This window comes from Phoxinus phoxinus (assembly GCF_949152265.1).
Source record: "Phoxinus phoxinus genome assembly, chromosome: 10".
Classification (NCBI taxonomy): domain Eukaryota; kingdom Metazoa; phylum Chordata; class Actinopteri; order Cypriniformes; family Leuciscidae; genus Phoxinus; species Phoxinus phoxinus.
This window is the reverse complement of record NC_136885.1, coordinates 22,197,080-22,214,824: the sequence shown is the minus strand read 5'-3', so window position 1 is coordinate 22,214,824 and position 17,745 is coordinate 22,197,080. Positions and strand designations below refer to the sequence as shown.

The following is a 17,745-nucleotide window of genomic DNA, read 5'->3' as shown; positions in this document are numbered from 1 at the left end:
ACCGCCTGCACATATTTCAAAATACAGGTTCTGCAGGAACGTGACGGCGATGAGATTTAGTTAAATAAAAATATTTAGCTAAATTTTCTGACGTTTTTGAAGATTTTCGACGAACATGTTGATACAGTTGCGTTAAAACTGCGAATAAACGCACATTAGAGCAAACAAGTTTTTTCAAACCATTCATTCATTAAAATCAAATATCACTAATTTGACTTAAAAATAATAATTTTTATAATTAAATGGAAAATTAAAATGCTTTGATTTAAAAATAAAATTATTTTCTATTGTTCTTATAATTTTGTAATTTAGGTACCAATTTTAATATTAAAATTGTTCGTCATATTTTTGATGTACATAAATGAAAAAGAAAACCTTAAATGATCCAGAGAAAAATGTAATTTCACATCACTGATTGAGATATATAAACAAGGGATTGTATATTGTGTGTAAAAAAACAAACAAAAACGGTCCTCGAGCCTGAGTTACTCAGCTTAATACTAATGAAGCAATACATGAAACAAATTTGTACGGATATTGAAAATAAAGAGGACAACATTACCATGATATTTGGCAGCTTTATTCAATGACTATTTTGGCCAGATGACTCAAGATTATTTGCCTATATCTTTAGGTCACTCTGATTGGCATTGAGATATTATCAGATTTGTATCACCATGATACCAGGTGAATTATCTGTTAATCTATATTACACAAGAAAAACAGATTAAATAAAAAAAATAGCTTATTGTTTCAATCTTGCAGCTTTTTAATAGTTAAACATTTATATCTAGGTAAAACTAAGGAGATTATTTTCTCCATCACATTCCATACTTTTCAAGGATTTTCTTGCCCACAGAAATATAGGCATTCATGGCATCTTCTTGTGACATTCCTGTTGGAAAAAAGAGTGAAGACTATATGAATCAAGCCATCATCAGAAACATTTGAAGGGTCTCAGATATAACCTTAGCCGAGTACAAATCTGAATACAATTTACATATACAAACAAGTGGAGTGTATGTGATTACTGAGCAAACTGTGCAAAGTATGACATTCTGTCTATTGCAAAACAACCTTAAAGGGATTAGTTCACCCAAAAAAGAAAATTAGCCCATGATTTACTCACCCTCAAGTCATCCTCTGTGTATATGACATTCTTCCTTCAGACTAATACAATCAGAGTTATATAAAAAAAATGTCCTGGCTCTTCCAAGCTTTATAATGGCAGTGAATGGCCGTTTCTGTTTTAAACACTTTTTAAATCCATCATAAAAGTGCTTCACACGGCTCCAGGGGGTTAATAAAGGCCTTCTGAAGCGAAGCAATGCGTTTGTGTAAGAAAAATATCCATATTTAAAACTTAACAAAATAAAAAAACTAGCTACCATCCAAACGAACATACGCATTTCATTTAAGTATGCGATGTACTGCTGATATTTACGCTACGCCACAACGCACTACGCTACTTCTGACGTCATAAGTTGCGTAAGTTGTGCTTAAGGTATAAGTAGACTGCGTATGGCCGTTTGGCCGGAAGCTAGAATTTTACTTGGCAAAGTATAAAATATTAATATTTTTCTTACACAAACTCATCGCTTTGCTTCAGAAGGCCTGTATTAACCCCTTGGAGCCGTGTGGAGCACTTTTATGATGGATAGATGCATTTTGATGGACTTCAAAACAGAAATGGCCATTCACTGCCATTATAAAGCTTGGAAGAGCCAGTGCCCGGTTGCATAAAGCACCTTAAGTGAAATTTTCCCTTAAGTTCGCCCTTATGTTTCCCTTAAACCTAAGGGTGTTGCAGAAAAATACCCTTAAGTGTTAGGCTACTTAACTGTTTTTTTAAGTGAAACGTCATAAACACTTAGAATTTCCCTTAAATGCTTTTTTTTTCACTTAAATAATCCCTTAAAAAGCGTTAAGTGTTGCATAAAACCCCTTAACGGTCATTTCCCTAAGTATAACTTAAGGTTTGGAAATCGTAACCTTAAGAGTAACGCGGACAAAATATAAGACGACATGGCTGAATTTATGGAACCAGCTGAAGATAATTATGTGCCAAGAAGAATTTTTAGGGATAGGGAGAACCCTAATGTTGCATGAATACCGTTTTGATCGACGCGCAATATTTGACATCACTAACAAACTAGACGGCGACCTTGACCGTGTTACAGATCGCAACCACTCTTTACCGGCGGTGTTACAACTGCTTATAGCACTGCGTTTTTTTGCAACTGGGAGTTTTCAGACGATAGTGGGAGATGTTTTCCACGTTCATAAATCGTCTGTCAGCAGAGTCGTTCACCGGGTTGCGGGGGCTATTTCCCGCTAGTGTTAGTGTTTTGCGTATCTATGGCAACAACAGACTTTTATAACGTGAATCCAGGATCGCTGTCGTGAAACACTTAAATGTTTCCCTTACCTAAGAGAATCGTTTAAGAGATTATATGCAACTCCCTTAAGTTATTCTCTTAGGTAAGGGGAAATCGCCCCTTAAGTGTCATACTTAAGGGAAAAACTTAAGGTGCTTTATGCAACCGGGCACAGGACATTTATAACTCTGATTGTATTTGTCTGAAAGAAGAATGTCATTTACCTAGGATGACTTGAAGGTGAGTAAAGCATGGGCTAATTTTCATTTTTGGGTGAACTATCCCTTTTACTGCTTGAAAATAATGCAAATGTTGACTGGAAAAAAGCAAGATCTATATTACTTACCTTTCCTTAAATTCCATGCATCCCATTTGGCTTTCGCTGTTAGTTCAATAAATCCAGGTCTAGCTGCAAAACACAGATCATACACATTTGCAATTATTAGACATAACTGTCAAGCTCAGAAGTATATTAAAATATATATAGAAGTATATTAAAAAATATATAGACATATTTGTACAACAATACTATACCAAAATTAATGTCCCCAATGGTAGCTTGCTTGTAGAGGCCGTACAAATCCCCCAGCTCCTTGTCTGTAGGCCTGGACTTCATTGTCTTTATATCCTCTGCACACTGCTCAAATTCAGCCTATAGCCACAGACATCATAACTAAATTATTTTCCCTGCATTCCTATAATAATATAATCAAGCTCTAATGTGCATCTGCTTACACCTGAAAAAAAGCGTCACATAGTCTGACCCATTATGCCCCATAAGCACTATCTTAATCCCTATGCATCATACAGGCCATCGATTCCCACTTGAAATATTATCTATTAATTACAAGACTTTCAAATGGAAAAATAATAGTTTGTAGTCTAAGAACGACTGCAGATGATAACATTAGCTTTGTGTACCGTATACAGAATATAGCAATACCGTGTTTGTAATCTTTAACTTCCTACCTATACCAGGTGCTGACTTAAAAGAAAATATCCAAAGTGCTTGAATTCACGCGCGTTACATCGCAACAAACGCAAGAAGAAACGTGAAATGAAATGAAAACAGTGCAGTGTTAAATACCTTCAAAGTCATTTTCTTTGGCGAGTATCGTGCAGCTGGGCGCGTCAGCTTGGACAGAATCTTAAAATGAATAGTTTACTATGACAGTGACACCGCGCGCAGCTCCAGTGCGCTGGTGTGAAGCTGAGCGCTGATTGGCTGATGGAACGCCCGAGAGAGAGCAAGTGGTTCTAACTTCTTACTGCAGAGCCAAATGACGTCTAGCTCCACCTCTCTGCACGTCATGGGTTGAGCTTGACCCAGTCCAGCTCCACCTCTGTAGATCTAATGGGTGGAGGGATAGAGTTCTTGGTAGGGTTAGGGTGTGTTTGTTTATTCTAGCTCCAGGCATTACACCCAAACTACATTCATAGAGGGGGAGCTGGACTTCACACTCCACCCATGGCTCTGCAGTAAGCAGCCTCTCTCCGAGGGTGAAACCCAATGTTTATTGCAGTTTATTCCATTTCTCTGGTGAAACCATTAATTCCGGCATTGTGCCTTTAGATTTCTCACACGCAGCTTCGCGTAACATCAAACCCAGAGTTTACCGAAAAAGCAAAAAATTATTAAGTGAAGTGAACACAACCCTGATAGAACACGTAGGCCTACATCTCGGAGACATCTATTTGATGTGCGGGTTTTCATCTGCAAGATGTATTTTTTCGAGTGTTTGCTCATCTGCAATACGTCTCTAAGACATTTGCTGTCAGATGTTAAATGGGCATTTAATAGATGTTTAAGAAAACTTGATGTTTATCAGATGTTTGTACACCGCATGGTGCTTTCCAGATTATCTGCTCTTTAACAAACATCTTAGAGAGACTGGCAGGTCACAGTTTGCAGGTTCAGTATACTTTAGATTTTTTAAAAAGTATTTTAATGGTCTTAACCATTTTAATCACAAATCAATGGTCAGGAAATTAGCAAGAATTTCACAAATACTGTAGATCTCTGGATGTCTCCCAGTTTGTTTGAGTTTAATGTGAGACCAAATATTCACTAAAGGGTTTAAATCTGGGCTCTGACGAGTCACCACACCTGATGAGCCTGATGGACTGGTTCTTAAGACACTTCTTGGTTGTCTTTGAAGTTTGGGCAGGAGCATTGTCTTGTTAAAAAACTTGATCATTCCTTACATAGTTTCTATTCTATTGTGTAGCAGAGTAAATTCTATGAATAATTGTTTAAATAGTAGCCTATTCCCTTAAATTTATTTCCAATCAGATTACATTAAAATAAAATAAAATAAAAAATTTAATGACATAATTGGCCAACCGGTTACACTAGTTCTGTTTATATAATTAATATCAATAATAAATAACTATTTAACGTGGGCCTATTTATTGTGTTTCTTATAAAATATCTATGACCTGAGAAGTAAGATTAGTAAATTGTAGTAGGCCTACATGGAAAAAAGGCCTGCTGACTATGATATCTAGCCGGTTTATGACTGAACAGCTCTGTCCTTGCAGGAAGTCCGTCGCTAGATGGCAGTGTGAACATTGAACTATTAATTGTGTGACACCACAGAAAAAGACCTTTAAAAACAACATGTCTGCGCGCAGAGCAATGTGCACACGCTGTGGAAGTGAACCCCCTTTTTAACCCGTGAAATCTTGATTGCAGGCTGTTTTATTAGGTTTGTATAACTTGATAAGTATATGTATTGGTCCATATGAAATACTATATAAAAAGAGTTTTGTTGCTGTAATTTTGCAGGCCTCTGAGTTGAATGATTATTGATGCTGAATTTTGCCTAAAAGCTCAGGTTTCCAGGAAGAATGTCTACCCCAGCGAAAGGGGCAATGAAGAAAGAAAAAAAGAAGCCTGTTCCAGTAAAAACCTCTCTGATTAGCCCATACAGACCAAGCTGGAGACCACTGGGGGAAAAGAGAGACAAGAGTTTCATACTGAACACGCTGAAAGACAAAATATCCGCTATTGGGCTTCAGAAACAACGTGTCAATAGGTTTCGCGAGTGGGGAAGCAGAAGGAGGTCAAGAAAAAAGACATCAAATCCCACGGAGGATCCAAAACTAGCTCCTGAACCCGCAGAGAATGTACAAACCCCTAAGCCCACCGAACCGTGCTGGACCAACCCGGCCGTGAGGAAACAGCTGGCCATTGGCATCAACGAGGTCACCAAGGGTTTGGAGAGGAATGAGCTGAGTTTGGTGCTCGTGTGTGATTCGGTCAGGCCAGCACACATGACGTGGCATTTAATCCCGCTGAGTAATACGAGGTCGGTGCCCGCCTGTCAGGTGCCCGGTCTGAGCGACAGCCTCTCGGGGATTCTGGGTCTCAAGTGCGTTCTGGCGCTGGGATTCAAGCGCGGTGCCGAGGCGTTCGAGGATGTGGTCCGCACGATCACGCCCGTGGTTCCGCCGTTTAACGTAGATTGGATTCCGACGAAATCAACACCGAAAGCCGAAGAAAGGCACACCGATACAGAAAAGGGGCTGAAGAGGAAATTAGAAGATATATCGGATGAAGCCAGTGACGCCTCTCCTTTAATCCTCCAGCCTCTGAAAGTGAGGAAAACCATCCCGAATCCCACAAAAATGAGAAAACCGAAAAAGAAAGGAAAACCAAAGTTATTATCAAGTGTTTAGCATGATTACTATTTGGGTTATTTGGACACATTTTAAGTGTTTAGTTAATTTACAAAAGTTTACGTGATGGCTATGGAGAGGGAAAAGACCCAAGTGGATTGTTTTTGGATGCTTTTATTCAGTCAAATATCCATGCTGGTATACCTTGATGTATATTTTTGACAATTAGTTATTTGGGTGGACTGTCATGTTTGACATGGTGCTGGTACGTATTCCCATTAGTTCCAACCTGCAAAGGAGTTCAATAAAAATACTGTCTTCAGAAAGAGAAAGCCGATCATTTAAAACTACACAATTTGACATTTAAAAAACAACCTCTCTGAAATAAGGCAAGTACTTTGGGTGTTCTCGCCTTAACCCATAAGTTTTAAACCATACAGATTTGGGGGAAAAAAGTTTCATGCTCATTTCATACAGCAAGCCATAGAAAAAGAAAAAAAAACATACACAAAAGTGCCCTGAATGTTATTGAATGAAACCACCGGTTAAAATGTGGGACTTTGAGAGAAGTACCTTTCTTTTTAAGCATGTCTGAACGTGCGCTTATTTAAAAGCATATTGTAGATTCAGATACATTAAAGCAAACCATGACAAGATAAGCTGTAGTAACACAAAAGAACTCCTGCTATATAATAACGTTGTTCACATTTCATTACGTCCCACCAGTGATTGTAACTGAACAGCGAGCAAAAACTCCTTGTGCTTAAGTATAGCAAAATTACCAGGGCCTGATCGCAAATGCACCACTTGAACGAGGTTATGGTTTCACTGTAAAGAATACTGATGGCATAAAAAAAAAAAATCAACAATAAAATTAAACATGTAGCTTAAATACAATTCTAAATATCAGAATTGTTTTACTAAAATTATAATTTAAAAACACTTAGATGGTAAAGAACAGAAACGGGTGGGAAAAGCTACTAAAGATGTGACAATCATGCCTTCATAAAACAAAATGTAAATAAATTCACATTGAAAATTCGAAATGTTTCTTTTGGACACACAAAACCTAAATAAAAAATGCACCTCAGAGCAAACTGGCCGTTTTATAAACAAATTAATGTTGTGCTTCGAAATGCAATACATTCTTCCACATGTGTAACCATTTACGCTCCCCCCTCCCACAGACAGCAGGAACATATACGAACGGTATATGACTTCAAAGGCAGCTCCATAGAAAAGACTTTGGATTTTGACCCCCGTTCCTGTTCCGTTGTAAACCTCACAACACATAATAAATATCTGGCATTAAATGTACAGCTTGCTAATTCACACAAATGTATCAACACTCCTTCATAATACAAAACAAATCAACAAAAAGACAAAAACCATGGGATTAAACATGTTCTGCGAGAGGATACAGATTGTATGTTAAGGAAAATAAACAAAGACTACATGTATGCGCGTGTGTGTGTATACAGCTTGCGGATGTGTTTGACCTTGATAAATGTTTCTCACATTCTCAGAAAGAGAGTCAAAGACAAAGAGAAAAGAGGGGAGACCCCTCAATAACTGGAACAAGACCTAAGAGAGCTGCACAACAGAACTCATTCACTTTGAATGGATGTCAGTTTTTCCTCTTTATATAGACTACGTCCAAGTCTGAGAATTCGAGATGGACCTCTGAATCAGTCGGCATCCAATGCGAAGCAGCCAGTTACTGTAAAACAAGGCCAACCTGGGGAGGATGGAGAAATCAATTAAAACACACTCCAATAATGTTTCTGACAACTAATTACCATCATGTATTCTCAACATTTATATGGCTATTTTAATCTCAGTAAAATGCCGATGGAGCACTAAAACACTGAAATATATATATATATATTTTTTAATCTACAAGGTAGTTTCTTTGTATATTATAATTATATGTATACAGAGTTTTATTTGGTAGGAGAAAGAGTTAAGAAGCATCAAAGCTGGGATTTAAATGGTTCATGATATGAGAAATGACATAAGAGGTCTCTCTACTTTATTAAAACATGCTGCAAGTTTCTTAGCTTAAAACGTCCTCCTCATTATAAACAAAGCATTTAAAGCTCCAAAAACGGCTAGTTTTGATATTGCTGGATCTGGCGTCACATGGGCAAATACATTTGCAAACAAACTGCCTCCAAAGCAAGACATTGACGAATAGTTACACATAGGCCCCCGCCCATTGGCATTAAATCACTTAGTGGCTGACACTTCCCTACACTGGATGTGAGCACTGTCACTTCAAAAGCAAACAGAACCTACTATAATTACTGACGCCATCTATACGGGATACAATATACAGATGCGCGTTCAGTTTCTGACATAGGCTACTCCATGCGCTTGAGTCTGTCGACAACAGGACAAATGCAACAGTGAAAGAACGTTCGCTCGTTTCCTATGCAATGGCGTTAGCCAATCATAACAGTGGCCATTTACTGGCAAGCTTTAAAGGAGCCACCCCTTAAAAACGGAACGAAGGTTAAAAATAATTTTCCCGCATGTTTTTTTAAAATATATATTTTAATTAATTTATCAAATTTAATTTATTAATTTATAAAAAATAATATTATTACAAGAAAACCTATAGAAACAAGGCACGCCTGCTTCGTAATACACATTAAAAAGCCATCTTTGTGGCCCAATGTGTTGCCCTCGCCTTGTGGTGGCTTGGAAGTCATGACCCCTTTAAAAGATAATAATAACAAAAAAAACAAAAAAAACTATTTATGTCAACCTTACTTTCTCTGGGTCCATGGGAGGGCATTTCCAGTTGTACAGGTAATACTGCAGGTTACCATCACCAATCCCAAACTTGAGCTTTTCCAAGAAAGTCTTATTGTCCATTAGATCCAGCGCATTAAAAACATCAAAACCTTTCTGTCGCCCCGAAACATCCCAGAAAACAAAGGGAATAAAAATGAGAATATATAAAGACACAATTTAACAACAAAACATTAGTAATCATCCATTAAGAACACAATCAAATAAATGTACAAACTCATTTGCGTTCTGATGTGTTGTGATCATACCAGTTTGGCTAGGATAAGAGCATCATTCATCAGGTCTATGAGCGGCGTCTCTGTATGGACATTGTAAAAGGAATAAGCGGCCTTCAGACTTTTGTGCAGTGGATGATGCATCACTGTAGATGGTAAGGTGTAGAAACTGATGAAGTCTGTTAGCATGCCATCAGAACCCTTTAATGGAAGCAGAGTTAGAACAAGAATATGAAGTTAAAGCAGAGTACTAAATTGTGAACAGCACGTAGATGAATGTTCCAGCTGGTACCTCGACTACATAAGTGTCAATGATGTTCTCCTGCGGTAGGAACCAGTGCTTCACCTCCTCTTCCCCCATGACAGGGCCCAAGTGGAATCGGCTCAGGTATTTCTGCAGCAGTGCTGTCACCTGCTTCAAATCTCCCTCTCCCATCGACCTCAAACCAGGGGTACGAGTGCTCTAAAAACAAACAAAAAACAGAACGATATCAGAGAATAACATTTAAAGGAGAAAAAAAAGCATACGGGTTCGGAACAACTTTCATTTCTAGATGCGCTTTCCATTAGTGTTCTTCTTGAATAAGGGCCAGGATTTTTATTTTGAAATGACATAAAGGTTTACATCAGGTAATCTGTAGAGCTTCATTGTCCGTTGTAGTGTCATGTTTCTGCTGAGGTGGGAAAACTTAACCTCCACAAGCTTTCTGGGGTTTAGAGAGCGATGCCAGTATCTGTGAAGATACAGATATAAACAGGTTCAATCTCACAGAAGTGCTTCTAATAACTCAAATGAGAGTAATTCACATGAATGGATTATTTAGTGTTGTAGCAATCCAGCTGGATTTGGTACCTGCATGTAGAAACAGGTTTGGGCAGAACAACACCAGCAGTGTACACAGCTTGGAAAATTCCCTCTAAATTGACCCGCCGCGTGATCTCTCGGATTAGTACCGGAGCGACACGCTTTGAGCGCAATTTTTTATGCACACACAGGAAGTTAATCTCCACCATCCTCTTCAACCTTTGGATGCAAAGAGAATTAGTGCTCTAGTGAGGTTTGGAACAATGAACAAATCTCAGAATTTACAAACAGAAATGGTTTAAAAGTGGCTTCTGGCACAGGCATTGATGTCATGTGGTAACATACTCACGTGTCATAGATGTGGATGTCTGCAGGAATGGCACTGATGAACCCAACCAGCTTCTTATTGGATGAGACCCTGACACCACAGTGCCACTGGGGCAGCCAACCCGGCGGACGTAACGCCCTTAAAGTGAAAGAGACAAACATTACACTCGCAGCAAAGCATTACATTAAAGTCATCATCTCAGATGGGCAGAATAGAATGCAAACAATCGCTTACCATTTCAGAAAGTTAGGAGAATAGTCAAATCTAAACATGTTGTCATCATCCTCAACATAATTTTCATTCAGCAAAGTGTATAATTCCTTCAGCTACAAGGCAGAAAAGAGAAATTATCATGGTGTTTATGCATAGGACTATTTTATATCTCAATGAATAGCAAAAGCACAGTATAAACACTTTATACACTGACATTCAGTCAGTCATTTCACACATGCACGTACCACTTCAGCATTGCTAAGGTCCAGTGTGTCCCACATAAAGCCCTGTGGGAGGGAATATGGCTCTTGTCTGATATTTTCTTTATCTGGCTCAATTGGTCCATGAGTAGTCACCACCTCATCTGCAAAAAAAAGAGGGAGCTCTTAAAGGCTGTGTTTACACTGAAAGTCTTATAAATGCACAGATCTGATCTTTTGACCATTTTTGATTTTTTGTCCCACCGGTTTACATTCACTTCAGACTTTTGACTGGTATCCGATATCGGAGTTTACATTAATCCCTGCCCAAAATTATTCTGTTGGTGATCGCTTTACTATGCAACATGGTTGACCCTCGATTTTTGAATGGCCATACTAAAATTATTTTTTAATTCAGATTTTAAATAATTAAATTTGATAGTTCAGGCCATGATTATTTGCCAGAATGGAGAAGTTAAAAGCTGTCATGGATGTTTGCAGTGCGAAATCTGACTGAATGGATATAGACCAGAAAATAAGGGTGATTTTATAATTTTAGTAGTGCTGTACATTTTGATTCATTTATTTGAATAAATAAATAAAGCTGTGAGTTTTAGTGCGAGCGCATACAGGCACGCTTGCTTCGTAATACGGCATTAAAAAGCCATCTTTGTGGCCCAATGTGTTGCCCTCGCCTTGTGGTGGCTTGGAATTTCAAGGGGAATCGGATATGCGTTTAGACGTAGGTCAGATGTCCAGGGATTTTTGTGTTTACACGTGTGCAACAAATGCCAATCTGTTTCAGATGAGAGTAAAAAAAATCAGATTTTTGTGCCAGTGTAAATGCAGCCCAAGTCTTTCAGTATTGTTTATCCATGTAGAAATAATATATGACATAAAGCAAAGATTCCCTAATTTTTTGTCAGCCATAGCCCTTAGACCTAAAATATATTCTTGAAGTAGGCCTACCCCCAGAGATTTTTAAGTTAATATTTAAGTAATTCAAAAACACATTCACACGTTTATGGTTCTGTGAAGTTGGTTAAAGTCGACATGAAATCAAAATTGACCCTATTTACTTTGTTAGCGCATATTACTAGTCTTGTGCTGGACAATTAATGCATGCAAGTTAATACACAGAAAAAAAATGTTTGTCTGCTATGAGCAGTTAGTCTGCTGTGAGCAGAGATGGAGAGGAGGAGCGCTAAAGTAAAACCCTGCCCTCTGTTCAATATTCCGTTGCACTTGGAAATACGTCACAACACTGGAGAAAAGTCGTTTGCAACTTCCGGTTCACGCGGACTTTAATGGTCACATGACATGCAGGTAAACAAATAAATTATTTCATATTTTATTAGTACACTTTTTGTTTGATTATTTTTCTTTTAAATTCATTATTAAACCAGGGGTTTAACTCCCCCTCCCTTCCTTTGGAAAACTCATGTAAAGGACAATGAATAATCAATGGTTTATCATCACAAAATATATCCCACCAGGATGATCAATAATGTATCAACCTGTTGGCATTGACCATCTGACTGTACATTATCAAGATTTTTACACAACCACCTAAATAAGCAAATATTAATTTGATATATTACAAAACATTTCTATTTCAAATAAATGAATAAACTTTCTATTCACAAAAAAATCCTAAATATATATATATCACCGTTTCTACAAAAACAGTACGCAGCAAAAACTGTTTTCAACATTGATAATAAAACATGTTTCTTGAGTAGAAAAACAGCATATTATAATGATTGAGTAATGATGCTGAAAATTCGCTTTGCATCACAGGAAAAAATGACATTTTTACAATATATTCAAATAGAAAACAGTTATTTTAAATATGTAATATTTCACAATACAACCTGTATTTTTTATAAAATAAAAGCAACCTTGGTAAGCATAAGCATAAGACTTATTTAGAAAAAAAACGAAAGAACTTATCGACCCCAAACTTTTGAATGATTGTGTAACTAGATCTACATCTTGTGCTTGTATTCGTGATGAACAAACAAATCAAGTTGATTTGTTTGTTGAATACAACACAGGTTAAAGGCTTAATGTAAGATTCTGTTCTGTTTTGAATTTGCCAAGTTGCTTACATTTGCAATGTTGCAATCAAACACTTGCAAAGGTGACGTATGACTCACTGAGTTTGGGCACGGGTTGAGTGTCCCAGAACTGGTACTTGTGCTTTGTGGCCTCATCTATGTTTTTGGCTGGACCTTGACAGGTGGACAGGAGCTCCATAGCTCTCTGAATGTCCTGCAGTTTCTGCATGGGAATGGCAGGGTTCTGTGACAGGAATAGAGTGAAATCAGCTTTTTATTTTTAACATAACATCCTTTTGACAATATTACAAAGTCAGTGCATTATTCAAAGCAGAAACCTTGATCTCCTGAGAATCAGAGGCGGAGTCAGACTTGGTTCCTCCTGAGCTTGGCTTCTCCTTCTTTCTCTTCTGTTTCTTCTTTTTCTTCTTTGCACCAAGATCACCCCCAGGACTCCTTAACAAAATAACACCTTTCAAATGCCAGATATACCTTACTAACAATGCATACAACCGTTTCTAAGATTCAAAGACGAGGATGACAGGTGAAAGTGTCATGTGCGCTATAACAATAGCCTGGAGGGTGAGTGTCAGAGAAAAGAAAACACCTAAACACAAGTGTCAGTCTTTTCATGAAAGCAGGTCAAACTTTATGGGGCTTCCTGAAGGATGTTAGTCTGCCTGACAACAACAGACCCGTTATCATCACCCTCGGTCCTTGAGCTGACAAAGATGCTCGACTGCAATGCTGCTGCTCAGCTCATAAAGAAGATCAAGCGTGTTCGTATTGTTCAGAGATGAAGACACACTAATGAAACCAGGCGCTTGATTTCCACTGCCATTGTGTAAATATGAACAACAGTGGGGACTTAAAAACCACACAGACTAAGAAATGTGTTCAGAAATATAGTGAAGAAGATACTGGTGGAGGACTTGTCTGACATTAATATCTAGCTAGCTAGTGCTAACTACTTTGATTCAAACGCTGCGTAAAGTAAATAGCGACATTTATCTATGCCATTTTAAATGTTTATACATAGCGCTATACATCCATTACACAACTAACGAGCTATTATGTTAGCAGACTGGTTTGAAATACAGTAATTCTCCTCCTGGATACCTGGTTGCTAAGCTAGCCGTTTGTTTACATCTCTGTAGCACTTAAACGGTAGCGGCTTGCCGAGGCTAATCCTCGCGGCTCTCCAGCGCGTGCTCACCCCTGCATGTGCTCATTTTCCTCCTCGTTGTCTCCGTCGATGCCGCAGGTGTCCTGGTCGTCCAGCTCCAGGCTCTGCTGGCTGGCCGCAGACTCGCTATCCTCCGCCATCATGGATGAATCTGCTGCAAATCCTCACGACAGAACTACTTAATAAAAACCACGGAAAACAGCACCGTCTACCGATTACTGCGACTAACAGCTCGTGAGATTGGAAATGGAGACGAGGACAGGCTAACGTGATAATATCATAGGATAATATGCATTTTAAAATGCATGGTTTAGGGTCCATTAATTGTATTAAATATGTATTATCATATTAATTTCATTCATCATATTAATGATTAATATATATATTTTTATACGGCTTGGACTTGGAAGTTGTAAGTTAAATAAAGAACGTGACAATAGTGCAACCCATCTTCATTTAAACGTGAATGTCATCATTATTGCGAAATTGTATATAATATTATAGTATGATAGGCTAATAATATTGCTTATCCTAACCCAAAATCAGCTTTATGTGACAATATAAAAACAGTTGTATTTGTTCACAATGGATTTTTTTTGCAAATACTCGTTAAAAAGAAGTAAGCTAAGTAAAACAACAGCTTGTAATTAAAATGGTTAAAATATGCCATTTAAAAAAAATGGTGTGTGCCATAAATGAAAAAAGAAAAGCATTTAACTCAATGTGAGTTGAATGTAAATTTTCTGAGTGGTTCTTTACAATGTTGTAACTTGTCTAACAAGCTATACATAGCTATACACACACACACACACACACACACACACACACACACACACACACACACACACACACACACAGTACATGTCAAAGTTTGGAAACTTCAAAATTGTTTAATGTTTTTGAAAGAAATCTCTAATGCTAATCAATGCTGCATTTATTAAAAACAAAAATACAGTAAAACAATAATATTGTGAAATATTATTACAATACATTTTTTTTCTATTTTAATTAAAAATAAATAAATATTATACCTGATTGAAAAGCTGAATTTTCAGGCTTATTACTCCAGTCTTCAGTGTCACATGATCCTTCAGAAATCATTATGATATGAAGATTTGCTGATTAAAGGGATAGTTCACTTTAAAATTAAAATTCTGTCATCATTTACTCACCCTCAAGTTGTTTCGAACCTGTATTAATTTATTTCTTCTGCTGAACACAAAGAAAGATATTTTGAAGAATGTCAGTAACCAAACAGTAGTCTGTACCCATTGACTTCCATAGTAGGAAAAAAAAATACTATGGAAGTCAATGGGTACAGACTACTGTTTGGTTACTGACATTCTTCAAAATATCTTTCTTTGTGTTCAGCAGAAGAAATAAATTAATACAGGTTTGAAACAACTTGAGGGTGAGTAAATGATGACAGAATTTTAAAGTGAACTATCCCTTTAAGAAACATCTCATCTTATGATCAATGTTGAAAACGCTGCTTAAAGGACAAGTTCGGTATTTTACACTTAAAGCCCTGTTTACAGATCGTATCTGATGAAATAGAACGGTTAAGATAAAAATTTGGACACATGCTGCTGTCCTGAGAATTTTAGGTTTATTTAGCTTTTGTGGACCTATTTTGCCAAACGCGTCACACCCGTGATTCTTCCGTTGAGAGCTTGAATAATAGAGCCCAGCCCAGTTGGTGGCGATAATGCACCTTTGCCATTTGACCGTTCGCAAAACCCCGCCCTCGAACGGTTCTCGTCCAATCCTAGCTCAGCAACTGTATCTAAGGAGAAGGACCTCCGTCAAACATTCCGATTTCAGCAAGATAGTGCAATGATGCGCCTATGGCAGTGAGGTCTGCACGGGCTTAAAACTTGCTGTATTTTATGATTGCTTGCAACTATTATTAAAAAAATAGGCTACATGTACAAACACCGTTTCACTACGGCACTGCGGCCCCCTCATCAGTCAGCAAACAAGAGGAAAAAAAGAGAAAAAGCACGGACTTACTAATACGAAACTTTGATGTGGTTGAACAGGTACAGTCACAAATTCCTCTGGAACTCAAACATTAAACTTCAAAACAAAGTTCGCGCAGTTGCACAACTATTCACACAAATATATCCTTCTCAGTAGTTTGAGTTATGAATGAAGAGAACAGAATCGAGAGTTGATGGTTTCAGCGCGTCCTCTGATTGCAGTGTTGTGACTGAAATAGCGCGCGCGGGAGCACATGCGCAAAACAGTTTTGTAAAATGATATATGATCAAATAAAAATGATTAATATATAATTTTACAAAACTGTTTTGTGCATGTGCTCCCGTGCGCTATTCTGTCTATATTTCTGTCGTGCACTGGAGGATATGTCTGCTGCATTACTCCAAAACCAATCACTTAATGTGTGGATCTCAACCCAGCCATTGCTATGGTTCTCAATTGTTTGACGGGCGTAGTAACAATAACTAAGGGGCGTGGCTTTTGCGAACGGTCAAATTGATTGAAAAAAAAAGCAAACCACGGGCATATACACAGAAGAAGCAGAAGATCGCTGTCTTAAATTGAAAGCATTACAAACAGACAGCTAATAATGTGGCGAATTTGTGCAGTTCCGAATTGCGGGAAGATTCGTGGCAAAAGGAACACCACCAAGTGCCTGTAAGCCTTGAGACAGCAGCAGCTTCGGCAACAGGCGTGAAACGGGCGTAACACTGGACTCCGTTGTCAACTGCCGTTCAAACTCTGCCTTTCTTTGCAGAAATTCCTCCTCTGAATATTCAGGCTCAAACCTATAACCCTGTCCATCAAAATCGATCTCAAAACCGTCATCCTCCCATATAAATGTCTCGGAATCCATTTCTAAGTTGACACAGATAGCTTCGATCTTGTAAAAATGTTTAGATAGCTTAGCCTACGATACCGCGTCCGCGACTGCATAAGACTACAAAAAGCATACAAACAACCCCATTTCCGTTTCCCGCGGCGGAGTAATACCGTAACGTTACCTCACACAGCGAATCCAATACAACTTAATGGAGTTGGACAAAAACTACGATAAAACCTGTTGGAATGCATCTTTTTCAGCGATTTTTGAGTGCACATACCAGTGAACACCCCTGACCACTCGGTGAGTTTCACGTCTTTGTAAACGAAAGTTTAATGTGTTTTAGGAAGGAATCTTCCAGTGCACATAGACAACCATTGTGGGGGGGGAAGCGAACTAAACCTTAAATTCTCGGGACAGGAGCATGTGTCCAAATTTTAATCTTAACCGTTCTATTTCATCAGATACGATCTGTAAACAGGGCTTTAAGTGTAAAATACCGAACTTACCCTTTAACATTTTTGTGATACCATACAAACATTTGTGGTAAGATAAAAACATTGAACAAATGTATAATGTTGTGAGGGAAATGTATGTTACAAAAGTTTTCCATTTAAATAATGCTTTAATAAATTTAATTAATCCAAATAAATGCTGTTCATTGAACGGTCGATTCATGAAAGAATCCTGAAAAAAAATATCACCAATTATTTCTAAAGGATCATGTGACATTAAAGACTGGAGTTAATGGTTGATGAAAATTCAGCTTTGCCATTACAGGAATAAATTAAATTTTTAAATATATAAGAAAACAGTAATTTTAAATTGTAATAATGTTTTACAATAATACTGTTTATACTGTATTTTTGATTAAATAGCAGCTTTGGTGAGTGTAAGAGAAATTGCTGTTTCCAAACGTTTGACCGGTACTGTGTGTGTGTGTGTATAAAGTAATTTATATATACCTTTAACATCATCCAGTGCAGTCAGTCTGGGATTTATCACAGGTGTTGTTGGGCCTCTTGATTCATCATAACGTGACCTAGATGGTTCTAGCGTTTAATTGTATTCCATCAGAATTAGATACGTTGAAAAATA

The 17,745-nt window shown here is 37.8% G+C and overlaps 3 protein-coding genes across 4 annotated transcripts; 1 reads left to right on the top strand and 2 right to left on the bottom strand.

Annotated features, from left to right (window-relative positions):
* Positions 1 to 560: 560 nt before the first annotated feature.
* acbd7 (acyl-CoA binding domain containing 7) lies at positions 561 to 3,610 on the bottom strand. The gene is made up of 4 exons (XM_079625049.1): positions 3,466 to 3,610; positions 2,913 to 3,030; positions 2,725 to 2,787; positions 561 to 895 (listed from the first exon to the last, which is right to left on the bottom strand). The coding sequence occupies exons 1-4, from the start codon at positions 3,475 to 3,477 to the stop codon at positions 822 to 824; spliced, it is 267 nt and encodes an 88-aa protein (XP_079481175.1). The 5' UTR covers positions 3,478 to 3,610; the 3' UTR covers positions 561 to 821.
* A 1,296-nt stretch (positions 3,611 to 4,906) lies between these two features.
* Positions 4,907 to 6,486, top strand: rpp38 (ribonuclease P/MRP 38 subunit). 2 transcript variants are annotated; one of them, XM_079625047.1, is made up of 2 exons: positions 4,907 to 5,086; positions 5,216 to 6,146. In XM_079625047.1, exon 2 carries the CDS (start codon positions 5,229 to 5,231, stop codon positions 6,057 to 6,059), a length of 831 nt encoding a protein of 276 aa, XP_079481173.1. In that variant the 5' UTR covers positions 4,907 to 5,086; positions 5,216 to 5,228; the 3' UTR covers positions 6,060 to 6,146. The 2 variants fall into 2 exon arrangements, with proteins under 2 accessions (XP_079481173.1, XP_079481172.1); XM_079625046.1 differs by having other exon boundaries at positions 4,918 to 5,086; positions 5,211 to 6,486.
* A 247-nt stretch (positions 6,487 to 6,733) lies between these two features.
* nmt2 (N-myristoyltransferase 2) lies at positions 6,734 to 14,130 on the bottom strand. Its single transcript, XM_079625044.1, has 12 exons — positions 13,854 to 14,130; positions 12,976 to 13,093; positions 12,737 to 12,881; positions 10,623 to 10,741; positions 10,399 to 10,490; positions 10,186 to 10,302; positions 9,885 to 10,055; positions 9,657 to 9,765; positions 9,324 to 9,494; positions 9,065 to 9,232; positions 8,775 to 8,912; positions 6,734 to 7,737 (listed from the first exon to the last, which is right to left on the bottom strand). Exons 1-12 carry the CDS (start codon positions 13,964 to 13,966, stop codon positions 7,717 to 7,719), a joined length of 1,482 nt encoding a protein of 493 aa, XP_079481170.1. The 5' UTR covers positions 13,967 to 14,130; the 3' UTR covers positions 6,734 to 7,716.
* Positions 14,131 to 17,745: the final 3,615 nt, after the last annotated feature.